Source organism: Seriola dumerili, unplaced genomic scaffold (genome assembly GCF_002260705.1).
Source record: "Seriola dumerili isolate Sdu_G_001 unplaced genomic scaffold, Sdu_1.0 BDQW01000581.1, whole genome shotgun sequence".
Lineage (NCBI taxonomy): Eukaryota > Metazoa > Chordata > Actinopteri > Carangiformes > Carangidae > Seriola > Seriola dumerili.
Window position 1 is genome coordinate 225,864 of NW_019174836.1, and position 15,199 is coordinate 241,062.

Below are 15,199 nucleotides of genomic sequence, written 5' to 3' on the forward strand. Positions count from 1 at the left end.
TGGCCTCCATTAGCCTCCAACCACCGTCAGTCAATCGGTGAGCCTTTTCTATTGTCAGTAAAATGCTAAGCCTCTCTGCTATCTCACTTGAACCAGACTATGACTACAAAAAGACAGATAGGGATCTGCAAATCTCAGTTGTGGGTGAAACAGAAAGAGAAAAGCAGAGAGGGAAGGGTTTGTGGTTGGGATAAGAGAAAGGGCTTTTTATTCTCCTATGTCTGTGATTTGAACAGGTGTGACAGATGTGTGGCCTCAGTAATGTGTGTGTGTGTGTGTGTGCAGATACTCATGATCCACCACCCACAAGGTCTACATGCATACGCACGCACACACATACTATTTACCGAGGAGAGAGTTCTGTTGAGGCACGAAGTCCTTTCTCTTGTTTATTGATAGCTATCAGCACTTTCTCATTTCTGCTTAAGAAAACAGAACACTGCCACAGAGCAGCTCTCTTTGGGGTTCTATTTACTTCAGTGCAGCAGCTGAAAGAGGTCAAACACAGCTGTGGAGTTCAGTACATGCATGCACTCGCTCTCTCACTCACTCACTCACTCACTCACACACTCTCTCACACACACACACGATTATTTTCATATTACTGTAAAACTATGAATTTGATATGTCAATCATTTTTGGAGAGGTGCCTCACTATGGGAAAGTTAGATACACACATCAACTAATTGCGTGGGAGGTAGGATGAAAGGATGGGTGTGAATACTACTCACCACCCCTCCTCTCCCAGCTCCACTGTCTTCAACTGCTTATTGTTATTTCACTAATAGCGCAGCAGCTTCCACTCTAAGGGGCGTTTGAGGTGCAACTGAGCAGAGCCGCAGACTATCAGATTACTGCGCAGGGGAACCACACCATCTACACAATATGCACACTCTCATGGGTAGTGGGAGGCAGCGAGGGGGTTCAGAGTGACAGAGACGTAACAGCCATTAAGGAGTTTTTTAAGCGATATCTCAGCAGGGCCACCAACAGCTCTGGGGTGGCAGTCATGGTATCCGATAACGATAATGGCTAATGCCAACAGCTGGCTGGTTTCCTCTGTCAAATCATCCACTTAACATCATGTCAGGTGCAGCAGGAGTTTGTGAACAGTGACGCTGCAATTTTTTATAAGCTTATTAGTTGAATGAAGCAGTTGATCGACAGACGTCATTTTTCAAATAAACAAGGCAAGTCTCCGCACCCTGTTTATTCAAGTCATTATTTTCTTAATAACCTACAGGATATTTTCAAATAAGGAAAGTAAATAAAAAAAGACATTTCAAAACAGTATAAATGATGTACAATTCTGGAATAATAAAATATGCTGAGAAAATCTGATCTATTTAGGGTTTTTCCTCCTTTAGAACTTAAAAGTAAAAAAAAATCTTTTAATACAATCCAAAATGTATCTTCTCTTATTTCTTCCACAGGAACTTCTCATTAGTCTTCCAGAGACTCTTGCTCTCCTCCTCTCCAGATCTACTTCTAGCTGAAAATTTAGTGTTCACACAAATTCTCTGCACTTCTGCCAGGTCTGTTAACCTGTTGATACTCTCCTCATTACCCTCATTCAGGATGTCCCAGAAGTCTTTGCGACTGGCCTTTGATGCCTGCACCGGTGTATTGACCTGGTGTGTAGATGGTGTGTGTGAGCTAAGAGAGGAGAGAGGGTCTAAGAGGCCTGTTGAACCAGAATCAGTATTGAGAGTGATTCTGGACGGAGAAGGTGTGGCGAGACTTGTGCTCGCCGACACTGAGGATGTAGGGGGTGTTTTTGGGGTGCTCCTCCGTTGTGCACCCCGGGGTTTGGGTTTTAACAAATCATCAAGGATTGAGGTGTCTCCTATCAGATCTGTGAGGAAGGAATGATTACTTGAGGCAGAAGGGGTCTGAGAATTTTCTCTCTGCCCTTGAAAAGTGTCTCTGGTCCTGGAAGACGATTTCTGCTCTCGCTCCCTCTCCTGTGCTGTGGGTTTGAATAACATGGTGGACCTGCCATGGCTGAGGTCCGGAGAAGAAGGGGTATCTCTGTCTGTGTGGTTCAGGAAAGCAGCAGCCTTCCCAGACCCCAGACCACTGCTGCTGGCCCCATCCACGCCAAGACCACCACCAGCTCTGTAGCCAGCTCCAGAACTAGAAACACTATCCCTCTTTGTACTCCTGTGTCCTCTGGCACTGTGGACCGTCTCCTCCTGCTCCTCTGACTCAGGGCTTGGAACATTACTTACAGGTTCTAGAACATCATTTAGTGGGTTTTCATGGTTTGTCTGGGGATCTGAAACATCATTTTGTAGGATTCTAGACTTTTTCTGTGGCACAGAAACATTGTCCTGTGGGATTTCAGGCTTAGTTTTGTGTTCCAGATTCTTCTGAGTGTATTTAGGCTTCTTTGTGGCTTTTGGAACATCCATTTGTGGCGCTCTGGTCTCTGTGTGAGACTTTCTGGCAGCTGTTTTGGTGGATCTTGAGGAGGCAGCAGCTGAAGTGGTCTGCCCCGAATCTGACAGGGGGAAGTTCTTTGTGACTGTATTAGCCAGGTCCTGGTGGTTCAGTGAAGTGTAATACTGTCGTAGCCAGGCCACTCTCTGAGCTGAGTTTCTTCTCAAAATCTCCATGACAAACTGATGAACTGAGGGAAATTTGAATTTTTCCGCCATTTCCTCCAGTTGCTGCCTACACACAAAAACACAAAGACAGAAACGAGAATAAAAAATCATCAACGCCCAAAAGATGCTAGACAATGAACAATAACGAGATGTTTTATAACTAATATCTTCTGATACTTGTCTTCAGTTTCCTGTAAATGTACATCATATTCACACATGTACAGTTAGTCTAAGGCCAGAATTTGGCACACATGTGCATACTGTAAAGCAATTCAAATCACACGTAAAACGTCTTTAAAAAGCCACAAGGCCTATACTATTAATCAGATATTCTGCGGGTCCGTCAGGCCCAACCTAAGATGAATAGTTCTCCACATATTCAGGCTCATATCCAAACAGCCATGCAGTATGAGGTGTTTTTCCTGAGCTCCTAGGCAGTCATTAAAACTTTGGTCTAACCAGACTCGGGGACAGAAATACTTCAAAGTCACTGCTGGTACAGCAGCATTATGATGGTGTTATTACCATTTGTGGCTTTCACTGGAAAAACAATAAATAACGGTAACAGCAGTAAAACACGACGTGCATGTGGATTTACATCATTAAACAGCGAGGTTAATTGAGGGGATATCAATATAACTAGTGTGTATTTTTTACTTCCTGGTGAGCCTCTGGGCAGAGATACAGTCTTCCCCTTGGGGAGCGAGATTGGAGCCACAAAGGTGTCTGTGTGTCTGTATATGAGTGTTTGGAAAAGTAAGGGGCGGAGGTGATGCAGACAGAGGTGTGTATTTGAGTACTGTGTGTCTGTAAGTGTGTGTAAATGCTTGTTAGGACGTGTGTGTGTGTGTGTGTGTGTGTGTGTATCAGTGTGGGTTTGGAAGTCCTCGGGCGATCATTTTTGGTTAGTCTCAGGAGGTTCTGTGGTTGTCGAGGGGAAAACTGCTGCACTCCTTGGGCATGAACATAACTGCGTAATCTACGGCATGATGCTGGGAAATAGGTGGAAGGGAAAGCTCAGAGGTGGTCTTTGCTAAACACACACGCATGCACACACACACGCAATTCCTGAGGCCCAGGTGGGGGCGCTAAACACTATATCTGTGGTAAGTTTTGGCCTACTTCCCTACACTGCCAGGAATTCCTGCCTTCTTTCCTTCCCTCCCCACTACTCCACTTTTTACAACTCCTCCACTTACCTTCTTTATTCCCACCCAAGCTTCCTCTTTTGTTAAAGGCTCCCTTATCTATAGTAATTTTCCTTTGATATACCTACCACCTCTTTTACTCTTGCTTTTTCTTCCCATGGTAAATCCATCATATCTCACCATCTACTATATGCTTCTTTTCTTTGTCTCTCACCTTTTTTCTTTATCCTAGCTACTATTGTCTCCATTCTTTTTTCTTCACCTCACGTCCACTGACACCTTTCCAGTACCTGCGTATGGCTTGGGGAGTCTCTCCAATGATGAAGGTGGTGTGTCTGGTGTGGTGCATGCTCTTGCTGGTGAAGGCGACCGGATAGTCCACACTTGGCTTCTCCACCCTGACAGCGGCAGGGAAGGGCAGACTGTCTGGCGGGGTTGCTGACAGGCTCTGGGACAAGCAAACAAGAGGGAAGTTTTATAGAGGCAGTGACCAGCACAAGGGTGAGCTAGTTATTTTTTTGCCTCGGACCCAAACAATGTACACACAAATGATGCTGTTTACAGTGAGGTCTGTGGATTATTGAGTAAAATCCTCACATTGTTTCTTGAAAAGTACATTCCTGTTAACCTTTTCAAATGTAAATATATGGATCTAATCACATTTCTCCTCCACATACCTCTGGGGTTCCTAGAAGGTGATTGGCTGGAAGCTGAGAGTACATCTTGCGTTTAAACACGTCTCGTATAGCAGCTCTACTGATCAGCTCCTCTGCTTTGCTCCCACCCACCACGCGCTGGTTGGAGTGGGTATACGCCACCTCCTGCACGCCCCCTTTAAACAGAAATATACATCATTTGTTTTGAAATTAAGTTTGTAAATAGTTATTAGCATATTAAAATAGGTAGTGACTCTGACCTAGCACACTATCGATTGTTCCATCCTTTCCTTTGGCTGCTGGAGATGTTTGACTTTTCATACTTGTAAATGAAACAGCTTTGGTCATCCCTCTGTCTGTCCTCTGTCTCTCTGTCCTGTCTGTTGTTGCAGCTCTTTGCCCATCTTTTGGCATCTCGGCCCTAGATCGTTCTGTCTGTGGAGATGTGAAGTGACTTCCTGTAGATCTCCCTTTCTTAACAGGAGTGTGTTCATCCTCTGAAGATGTGTATGTCTCTATGGCTTCTGTGTATTTGGTTCTGGCATTGTTCCTTACACTAGAAGTTTTCCTCACTTTACTGTTTGAGATTAATGCGTCCTTCTTGGGCCGTGTGCTTGCCTCTAGGTCGAAATCCTCGGATTCATCAGAGTAACCCTCAAAGCAGTGCCCCTGGGGAACTGTAGTTTTGAGCTTGTTGGTCTTTTTGTCTGGTGAGGAGTTGTCATCACTCTCTTTTAACAGAGAAACCTTCTCTTGTCTTACCCCACTCCCATTCCTTCTGTCTTCTTTGTCTAAACCACTGGAGATGTCCAAGGTTTTTGTTCCCAGTTTCGGGAGACACACAGTTCCATTCCCTGTATTGGAGGTACACTCATTCTTTCTTAATTTCCTGTCATCCTCAGCGTCTGTATCAGAGAGGCTTTCTTCGACCCCCGGACTACTGTCCTCATCACCCAACTCCGGTCTCCCTTTGACCCTTTCGAGGAACCTGGAGAAACCGTGCTGGAGGAGACTCATTCGACCAGGACCAGTGGCAGCATTCCCTGCCATGTTGCCATCCATTGCACTGGGGTTTGAAGACTTCCTCTTGAACTTATGCTCATCATCTTCACTCCCACTGCTGAAGTCCAGCACCCCTCTGGGGATCTTTAATGCATCTCTGTTCTCATTGGCTGGTTCATCATTTGGTACAAGGCCCTCTGCAGGTGGAGAGTCTCCAGGTTCCTTAAATAAAACAGTTGAAACAAACGGCTAAAGAAAAGTGTGGACAGATTGGCACAGATTGTACAAGAACAAGAAACTGATATGAGAAATGATAATAAACTGTATATACACTGTGGTTGAAAGACAGAGCTACAAATTGCCACAAAAGGCTACAAATTCTGCACTTCCCTTGTTCATGCCATCTTTCAGTGGCCCAGCCCATGAGGCATTTCATTGTGTAATACAAGACAGATGTTTGCAACAATTAATCATAATAAACATCAGTGCGACACATGCCCTCCATCATGATGTAATATGAAGAAAACAAAGGGGTCATAACATTTCCTGGAGTTACATGAATAGGCTTTTATGAGAGCGGCCACCAACAGCGTTTCTAATTTCTCAAAATTTGCCAACTAGATAACTTTCCTCCAATTCTGCAGTGCCCGTGTGTTTACACGCCTCAAGCCTCTTTCTGTGCGTGTTGAAGCACCCCAGTGTATTCTACTACAAGAATCTGACTGGCCTCAGTAGAGCAGCGGCCTTGTAAAAAGGACAGTGTGCTGCACAGCACAGGCCTGGCTGGGAACAGGATGATAAGGGGTATCGCTGTGTAAATAAATAGCTGAAAGGAGATGATAGACTTCGGTGTGGTCTGCCCCTTCCATTAGGACAAGCAAGTAATTATATCCAGCTGTTTCACACAGCATCAGTGAGAAAGTGAGAAGCAGACAAAGAGAACCTCATCCTCCAGTTTCGCTAAAATACAAAGAACCGAGTGTAAAAATGTTTTCTGTGAGCCAAGGTCTTACAGTGGTACTCCACCCAAAATCTACAGCACTGCAAACTTTTTGAAGTATTAAATATTCATGCCCCAAGTGCTCGGAGGGTTGCAGTAAAAACGTTGTAAATTTTCACACTTACAGAGAACAAGAACTGTGCTCTGCTTCACCTCAGTAAGTTAAGATGGATTCCAAAAGCGTCAGGTTTTCATGCCCAAAAAAGAATCAAATCCTCAACAGAAATTTATGAAAATAATAAACTACTGCTAAGTATATTGTCAATAGTCTTAGCTGAGGCAAAAACATTACTTCTGGGGAGCTTTCCAGTTTTAACATGACATGAAATCAGTGTATTGATCTTTTTCTTCCTTTTTCTCCACCACATCAAACTATTCCAACTGCCCGAACTCAAGTTAACCGCAGCTGCTGTGAGGAAACTACAAACTTTTTACAGCTACCTTAAAAGCTTAGCATGGGGTGACTACATGATACTGACGAGATAGATTTTGGAGGGGATGAGGGGAGTTAATACTTTCTCCATGTTCTTCCTTTAAACGTAACATAATTTATCTCATTTCCTCAGAGTGGGAGCTGTTATTTCTCATAAATGGAGCATATCTCATTTTGGAATAAACCCCTTAAATGGAATAGGAAGATGATAAGCCAAAGAAGAATGGAAGGAAATGTTAAATGAGAGTTACATTAGATTTTGTGGGTTGGCTGAATGACAGACAGGAAGGTCCCTGTTTGAGGTATCCCCTCTTTCACATGGGAAAGGGAGGATGAGTGGGCTGCCTGGGAAAAGAAGACGGAGTGAGGGATGGGAATGATGTGTGCCCTATGTTCTGGGTCTCTGAGAACAGCAGAGTTACTCACGCGAACTCCTTTCCTGTCCTCCTCCTTCTCTTTGCCTGTGTGTGTGCTGGTTGTCATTACACCAGCCTCCACTTGTCCTTCTCGCTGAAAGAGACAGGCAGTCAGTAAAACTTAAATATCTCGCTGTAGAACATCAGTTCAGTGTTGATATTCAGAGGCAATAATTGTAGGTGCAACATACCTCTTTACTACTAATATCAAACCAAAAACATTTTAAGTTAAGGGCCAGGGCCCCTATTACAACTCTTGTGACCATATAAGAGATGAAAGGTGAAAGTTTTTTGACGGCTTTCTGACACCTTGTAGTGTGACTGGAGATACGAGTCAGTGGGGTCAGGTGAGTTGAGGCAGTACGCTACAGTAGAACACATCATCAATCAAACAATAAACTGCATGTGAGCTATTTAACCTTTAGTATCTTGCGGGTGAGACATGTCCCTTGGGTCTGCAACCTGAAGAGGTTTTCAATCCCAAACAGCTCCCCCTTATGGACACCACGCCCCTGCACTGCCTCAAAATACCGCCGGGAGCTCTCCTTGCCAACAACGGAGCACTGCAATTGCTGGAAGGTAGAGGGAGAGGAAATGTATGGATATGTGGTTATAAAAATATCAAAATAAGGCACTGAACTTAACTACTTTCTGTTGAAAATAAAATCATCTTGTGGAATAGTATACAGTATATAAATGTAAAACTTAAGTTATCCAGAAAAGTGTCTTGTTGCTAAGATTAGATTAATATTATATGGTCATAAGTACCTGTTTGTAAACTTGTCTGAGGTAGATCAACTCCTCAACGGTCCCCAATGAGATCAGCCTGAGAACAGTAACATCCCTGCACTGACCAATACGATATGCCCTGAGACACACACACACACACACACACACACAGACACACACAAAAACATTTATGTAACATCAATCAGCACAGAATGTTATCAAGTTCTTAAATCCCACAGGGGGAAGCTACAAGAAAATACTCAGATGCAGTAAAACAGCTGTAGCTGTGTAAAAGTGTGTGTAGAATTGTAAAGTCTGTCAAAATGAGGCCCACAGCCTACCTGTCAATAGCCTGGAGGTCATTTGCTGGGTTCCAGGTGGGGTCAAACAGCACTACCACATTGGCCCCTACGAAGTTAAGACCAAGACCACCCGCCCTGAAGGAACAAAGAGTCAGTTATCAGCAAGGTTCAAGGTTTTGTATATGTTAAAATAAGCACTAACTGAATAATTTAAGATCTTCATTTTAGGTAAAAGGACCATGAAATGCCTTATATACTACTTCTCTTTCTAATTTTTATTGCTCTACTAACATAGTGGAAACCAAGCAGAGGTTGATATGAGAGGAGCTGTTGAATTCTTTGACAATCTGGACTCTGTCTTTGGATTTGGTGGTTCCGTCCAATCTGCTGTAGTCCAGCCCCTCTGCCATACAGTAGCTCTCCAGCACATCTAGCAACTGACAGGTCAAAAATACAATTAACAATTGTAAAGGGTTTCAAACACATTAATCAATGTTTAAAAACTGACAGTGTCAACCTCTAACTCTATTATGTGAATTATTCAACACCACAGTGAAGTGTTTGTATGAGCGATAAAATGTAGATGCTAGACAAACAAATGTAATAAAGAGTAATATCCCCTGGATTGTATATTTAGAGATACACTGTAGGGGTAATACTGAGCCTTGCCCTGTATGGACTCTGGTTCCCAAAAAAGCAAAACATAGTCCATGAAAATATGACCTCATAGCATCCACAAATATTATCATACCGTCTCAGGTGACAGCAACCATTAGACTCTGCAGAGTCTAATTATCTTTGAGACTCTAATCACCCTTAAACTTATAAAATCTCAAGGCTTTACCTATTAATCTATGTCATGAGCAAACCATGTCTCCTGCTACTATTTTTTACAAGTCATCTGCTCTAACTGCAGTGGCATTTAAGAGTGAGTGTTCAAGCCTGTTGCTGTGTTGAAAAAGCAGAATCAATGTGACTGGGCGTAAAACTCTAAAACCAATGAGTGTGCTCCAGCTCAGACACCATCTAAAATCTCTTTTGGATGACATCACTGTCTGACAGCACTGACAGAATCAAATCATTTTGTTAACCGATCAAATCTTGCCCCGCTGCTCATTCAGCTCTTACACAAAATATCTCTGCTATCACATGTGCACAAAAAAAAAATCTATATTCCCTGATTTCAATACGCACAAAGCACCCACGCAAACATGGTCCTCACCTTGGTTGAGAGAGAGAAAAGAAGTATTTTATCTTTCTTTTGCAGATAATATTTGAGCAGCTTCTGCAAAACCTGAAAGGAAAACAGATACATTAACTCACACTGAAACAGTGTAATAATCAGCTGATGACTGAGGTTTTGCTCCTAAACTGTACCTTCATTTTTCCACTGTAAGCTGGGTCCGACAATGCCTCAAATGATTCATCTTTGCATCTTTGCGCAAAGTCTGGAAACTTTTGGAATACCATCTGACAAATGGCACTCAAATACTTTTCCTAGAAGAGACAAATTAGCCGTGTTAGTAAACCAAATGTGGAAAATGTGGTAGGAACTTCTGGAGTCTGGAGAATTTGTCCAAAAGATAACAGTAATGAACTAGTACACTAAATCAGTTTCAGTATAACGAGTTTCTACCTGATTCTTGCTGGTTCCTGCAGTGGACCGAAGCAGCGCTACATGGTTGGCAACCTTCCTTAGTATGGCCAAGTAACTAAAGTATAACCCTTTCATTTTAACACCTTTTGAATTTCTCTGCAACAGAAAACAATATTATAATTTAAAATAGACACACTGATATTTAATCAAAAGAATAATTTAAAGGATTCCTCCTTGCATTTTAAGGACCTATCAATCAAACTGTGAGTAGTAGAAAGATCTAATGCTGTTGTGAATTTGTATTGTAGTGCTCTGTATAAAAAAATACTATGCAGTAATACAAGACTTTGATACTTGAAGGCTCAGTTCACCTGTATTACAAACAAAGTTGGTTCCAACTTTATTTCAACACCATAACAGATGAAAACAAATCTGATCTGCACAGCTAGAGAACACTACAGGGAAGTGGGAAAATGTATTTTGTGTGATTTAGGTTTGATCCTTTAAAGTGAACAAAAAAACTGTGCAAAGTTAAAAACAGCATCAAACACACCCCCTGAAACTATGTCAAAAATAGCTCAACTCCAACACTCAAGGTTGACCCAACACATTTCACGGCATAGAAGGGCACATGATGGTACAAGGCGGGAACTGACTTCATAGCAGCAGCTTCTGCGAGTGCGTCCACTTTCACAGTCACATTTCTCTGAAGACCTCAGCAGCAACTTTACATCTTCAGTGTCCAGCACTGTCTGATACACAGTCTGCTGAAAGCTGGTCAAAGGAGCAAACACCACCTGGGACAAAACACACCACAGCGTTTCTTTGAGAGATGCTTTTTCCTTCATCTTAATATTATGATAAATGGAACATTGTTGATGGTGAACTGTGAGATTCCAGAGAATAGAAAGCCACAAAAACAATAAAGTCTGGTTTGACTTAACCAATCTTACCCTGTCATCCTTCTTAGGTAGTTGTCCTTTGATGAGAGATTTAGTCCTTCTGAGGAACCAATGAGAAATCCTCCTTACCAGGGCTCTGACAGTCTTCCTCCCTGTGGCCAGGGCACGTTTGCTTGCACTGTGCCTCTGCCCTTGCTCAATTGGATCTGAATACTTGTTCTTGAAATGTCCTAAGCTGCCAAGACAACCAGGTACGGCCCTAAATAGAATATAAAACACACAGTATGAAAGCTTACAGGAACTGTTTTCAGCAAAAACTTTCAAATTGCTATCATATTGGTTCCACTACAGGGAACAAAATGACTTAATTGTGCATGTAAATATGCAAATGTGCAGTGATATAACAAATCTCTTAAAATACCAGTCCATGACACACCACAGCTCCTCGAGGTTGTTCTGCAAGATGGTGCCAGTGAGACCAATTCTGATCTGATGGAAATATAAGTGCAAAGCTAGCATCAAAAGCTGGCTCCAAATGCAAAGATAAGCTTAATGGGTTTTTTTTAGCAGCTTTTAGCAGGACTATTACCAGTTACATACTGAGATAATAAAAGAACGTTTTCTGACCTTACATTTCAGCTCCTTCATGGCCTGAGTGATCTGAGAGCTTGGATTCTTTATCTTGTGGGCCTCATCCACAACCACAGCAGACCAGTCTATGCTGCAGGGATGGCACAGGTATATTTTTAGTCAAATTTCTTTAGTACCAAAAAATATAAAGCTCAAAAAATGAATTTATAATGTATTTTAAAAGATAAATAAAATGCATGTATACAGAAAATATGTTGTTTGTGGTATTCGTTGCTTGTGTGTTCAGTTCGATTCTTACTTGTTAAACTGATCCAGACAAAGGCGCAGAGTCTCGTAGGTGGTGAGAGCAATTTCAATGCGTCCCTTCTTTATGCGAGCCAGCTCCTCCTTTTTCCTCAGCCCGTGGACCACCACACACTGGAAATGACCCCATGTGTCCAGTTCTTCTTTCCAGTTATAAAGCACTGACAGTGGGGCCACAATGAGGAACACCTAGATCAGATCACAGAAACAACAAACTCAAAAAAACACTCATATTTGTGGCTTTAAACTATTGCTACACTTGATTAAATGCACCTGATATTTGAAATTTGAAATGTGTTTGTTTTTTATTTCATCAACTTAGATTTTTTATTATTTATAACATTTTTTATGTTAGTAGCATATTTCAGGACCCACTTTTTGGGGTTTACTTTGCTTGGAGGGGATCTGACTCTGCAGAAACTGAGGCCTGTTGTTCTTGATGTCCTCCCATGTGCCTGTTTTGTGCAACACAGCAGCAAGAAAACCAATGACCTAAGACAAGATCAAAGTGGTGAAGACAAAAAAAAACCAAGAGAGACATGTGAAGAGGAAATGCAGACCTTTTAACAATTCTTAAAATAGTTTTGCAGCCAATGTACTTTTTACCTGTACAGTTTTTCCAAGGCCCATGTCATCCCCCAGGATACAACCACTGGAACGGACATAGTTGTTGTAAATGAACCTGATACCTTCCCTCTGGTAATCCCTCAGGTATCTGTTGATGGTGTAAGGGACTCTGTCTTCATCAGCATCACTCAGCTCTAACGAGACACAGAGCCTGGGGTCTGTGACGCTGCTGGGAAAAACTGGTTTTTCCTGGGTGAAGTGATTCCAGTCTGGTCTAATGAGTTTTGAGACAGGTATGGCTTCCTCTTCCTCTTCTGCATCTTTATCTTGGTCAGTAAATATCACCCATGCTGTGGTGTCGTTACTATGAAAGGTGGAGGTCAGTCTCTGGATAATGGCTTCTTGCAGGGTGCCATCTCTCGGGTTCGGAGCCAGACAACTGTCACCTTCATGCCACGTTGCTGTGAAATTATGTTGATACTTTATTAATTTACTGTGCTTTGCAACACACAGCTTTTTAAAAGTATAACAATACTTCCCTCTAGGGCTGCAATTAATGATTATTTTCAATACCGACTAATTGATGGGAGTAAATTGTGAGAAATGCCTGATATAAACTCCCACAGGCCAAAGTGATGCCTTCATATGTCTTGTTTTTTAGTGACCAACAGCCCAAACGCAAAGATATCCAGTTTATTATTATATGTGACAAAGAAAAGCATTTGAGAAGCAAATATTAAAATATTTAAAATGATTATTTGATTATAGTTGGAGATATACTTTCAATTGACTTATGAATTAATCGACTAATCATTGCAGCTCTACCTCCCTCATCAAAGGTACAAAGAGAACATGGCTATTATTGGGGTGTGTCAAAGAGCATGACAATCAGTACTTCAAGCAAAATGAATCCAAATTTGATATTTGAGATAATATCTTTACAGGAGGGGATTTACGGACTTATACCCACAGTGATAGTAGCTTAACGTTAACGCTAGTGGGTTTATGATATAAGAGGTAGCTGCAGAGGCTTTATGCATCGTTACATTGGAAAACAGTGACCAACAGAGATGTGGCTATAACAAAAAAGCCGCCTTACCAACCTTTTTCAGCTGCAGAAGTGGAAGCCATCAGGATGCATTGTCTTCTTCCTGGGGAGGAGAAGTCACTATAGCTTGTTAGCTAGCTGGGTTAGCTTAGCTTTTATTTGCAACAAACGAAAACATTGCAGGTAAAAAAGAGTAGAAACCCATGTGCTCATGTAAAATTCATTCCTGAATCAGTCGCTCATACTTTATCCTCCGTTTATGTTCATGTATCTGAAAAAAAGGCTCAGACAGACACAGGACCTCAGCCGCAGCAGCAGCAGCTGCTCAACTGCAACTTGCTGAATGTTTATGTATTTTCACATCGAGTACCGCACTTTCCAAGCATTTCACCGCTCTCAAATAAATTTAAAAAGTCTACGCAACGAATTATACATCACTTTAAGAAATGTTTTTAAAACAATTGATGTTTTCATCTTTCGATATATTTTTTCCCCATTACAAATTTCACTTTTGAACATCGCATTGAAAGTGCTGCACAGAATCTAAATTACCTTTCCATTTAATAAATAAGAACGGTCCATACATGAAGTATAATTCTTCTGCAGTTCCTCACGTTGTATAATGAAAAATGCCAGATTAGAGGGTATTGCCTAATTTTATTGTCCTACTTGTGCTGAGTGCAGATGTGGTCATAGAACGTCCTAATGAGTAACAGTAGCCTATTTAGGTGTGCTAATTGTGAAATTTCATAATGCCACGTTTAATTTATAATACAACTGCACATTTTAATGTCATGTGCAGCTACGGTTTGCCTATTTTGGTGCTCTTTTATACTTATTCTTGGTATTTTGAGTGAATAACTTTGAGTGTGTATGACCTAATGCATCCATGCATAAAATATCAGTGGATATAATGCATAATTCATGGTCTGATTGACATTTCATTTCACTTCAATGTAAGTAATGAAACATCTGTAAATATGATAATATGCTATTTTTTTCTTTAGGCTATGTGGATAATGTAATTAAATACTTGATCAGTTTATTTACCCACAGCTTGAAAAAAAAAGATGTAACCACAAGGCTGGGGTAAAAGTGCAGAGTGCCGATGCTGCCAGCACTGACACTGCAGAGATTCTTGGAGGGGAAATACAACAGCAATACCATATCAACCAATGTTGCTCAACAGTCAAGAGAATAACATGCAAGTCTTGACAGAAGGTGAAAGTAAAGGAAAAAGTTAAGTAAACATATGTGAAAGACCTGAGGCTTGGTGGTCTTTAGAAATACAATAATAGCAAGGCAAGGAGATATGTTTGTCTGTCGTCTGGGGTTGATATGAAGGCAGTCAATAAGCTCTCTTTAAGGCTGTCTGCTGCTGTGCAGAACAGATTTGTAAACACACAGGAACACTGTCTCAGTTCTCCATCCCCGATTTGACTTTCCCTAAACGCTGGCTGTGGTGCTCCAGATGAGGCACGACAAGGTCCGCTTCTCGCCATGGTACACTGCCATACAAAAATGGAACTTTTTGTTCCTGTTTTCTCAACACTGGGAATTTATAGGGCAGCTGCCGCAGATGTTCTCATAAAGAAAGCCCAAACACTGATGTCAAGCGGTTTACATACTGCACTAGATCTCATACACACTTGTTCTCTCACTGAACCACAAGGGCCTTCCCTGGCCTCATTTGCAATAAAACATTACTACTCAACCAGATAGAGTTGGGATAAATAGATCATTGGCTGCAGATAACAAGTTTTCTTCAACAGTCATTTTCACAGAAGGCGAGCTGATTTTGTTGAGTGACTGTATGAAGTGGGTTGTGCTGGGCTTTGATTTGATTTTTTTTTTTTTAAATGAGGTGTTAGTTTTGAAACTTAAAAGTAGCTTTGC

General features: G+C 41.6%; 1 protein-coding gene across 1 annotated transcript; it reads right to left on the bottom strand.

The window, feature by feature from the left end:
- Nucleotides 1-1,244: 1,244 nt before the first annotated feature.
- On the bottom strand, nt 1,245-13,386 carry ercc6l2 (ERCC excision repair 6 like 2). Its single transcript, XM_022764815.1, has 20 exons — nt 13,359-13,386; nt 12,295-12,716; nt 12,064-12,180; nt 11,684-11,877; nt 11,422-11,515; nt 11,216-11,283; nt 10,846-11,053; nt 10,549-10,689; nt 9,932-10,048; nt 9,673-9,792; nt 9,518-9,589; nt 8,587-8,732; nt 8,335-8,430; nt 8,033-8,132; nt 7,684-7,836; nt 7,275-7,358; nt 4,674-5,637; nt 4,435-4,589; nt 4,048-4,205; nt 1,245-2,676 (listed from the first exon to the last, which is right to left on the bottom strand). Exons 1-20 carry the CDS (start codon nt 13,384-13,386, stop codon nt 1,419-1,421), a joined length of 4,695 nt encoding a protein of 1,564 aa, XP_022620536.1. The 3' UTR covers nt 1,245-1,418.
- Nucleotides 13,387-15,199: the final 1,813 nt, after the last annotated feature.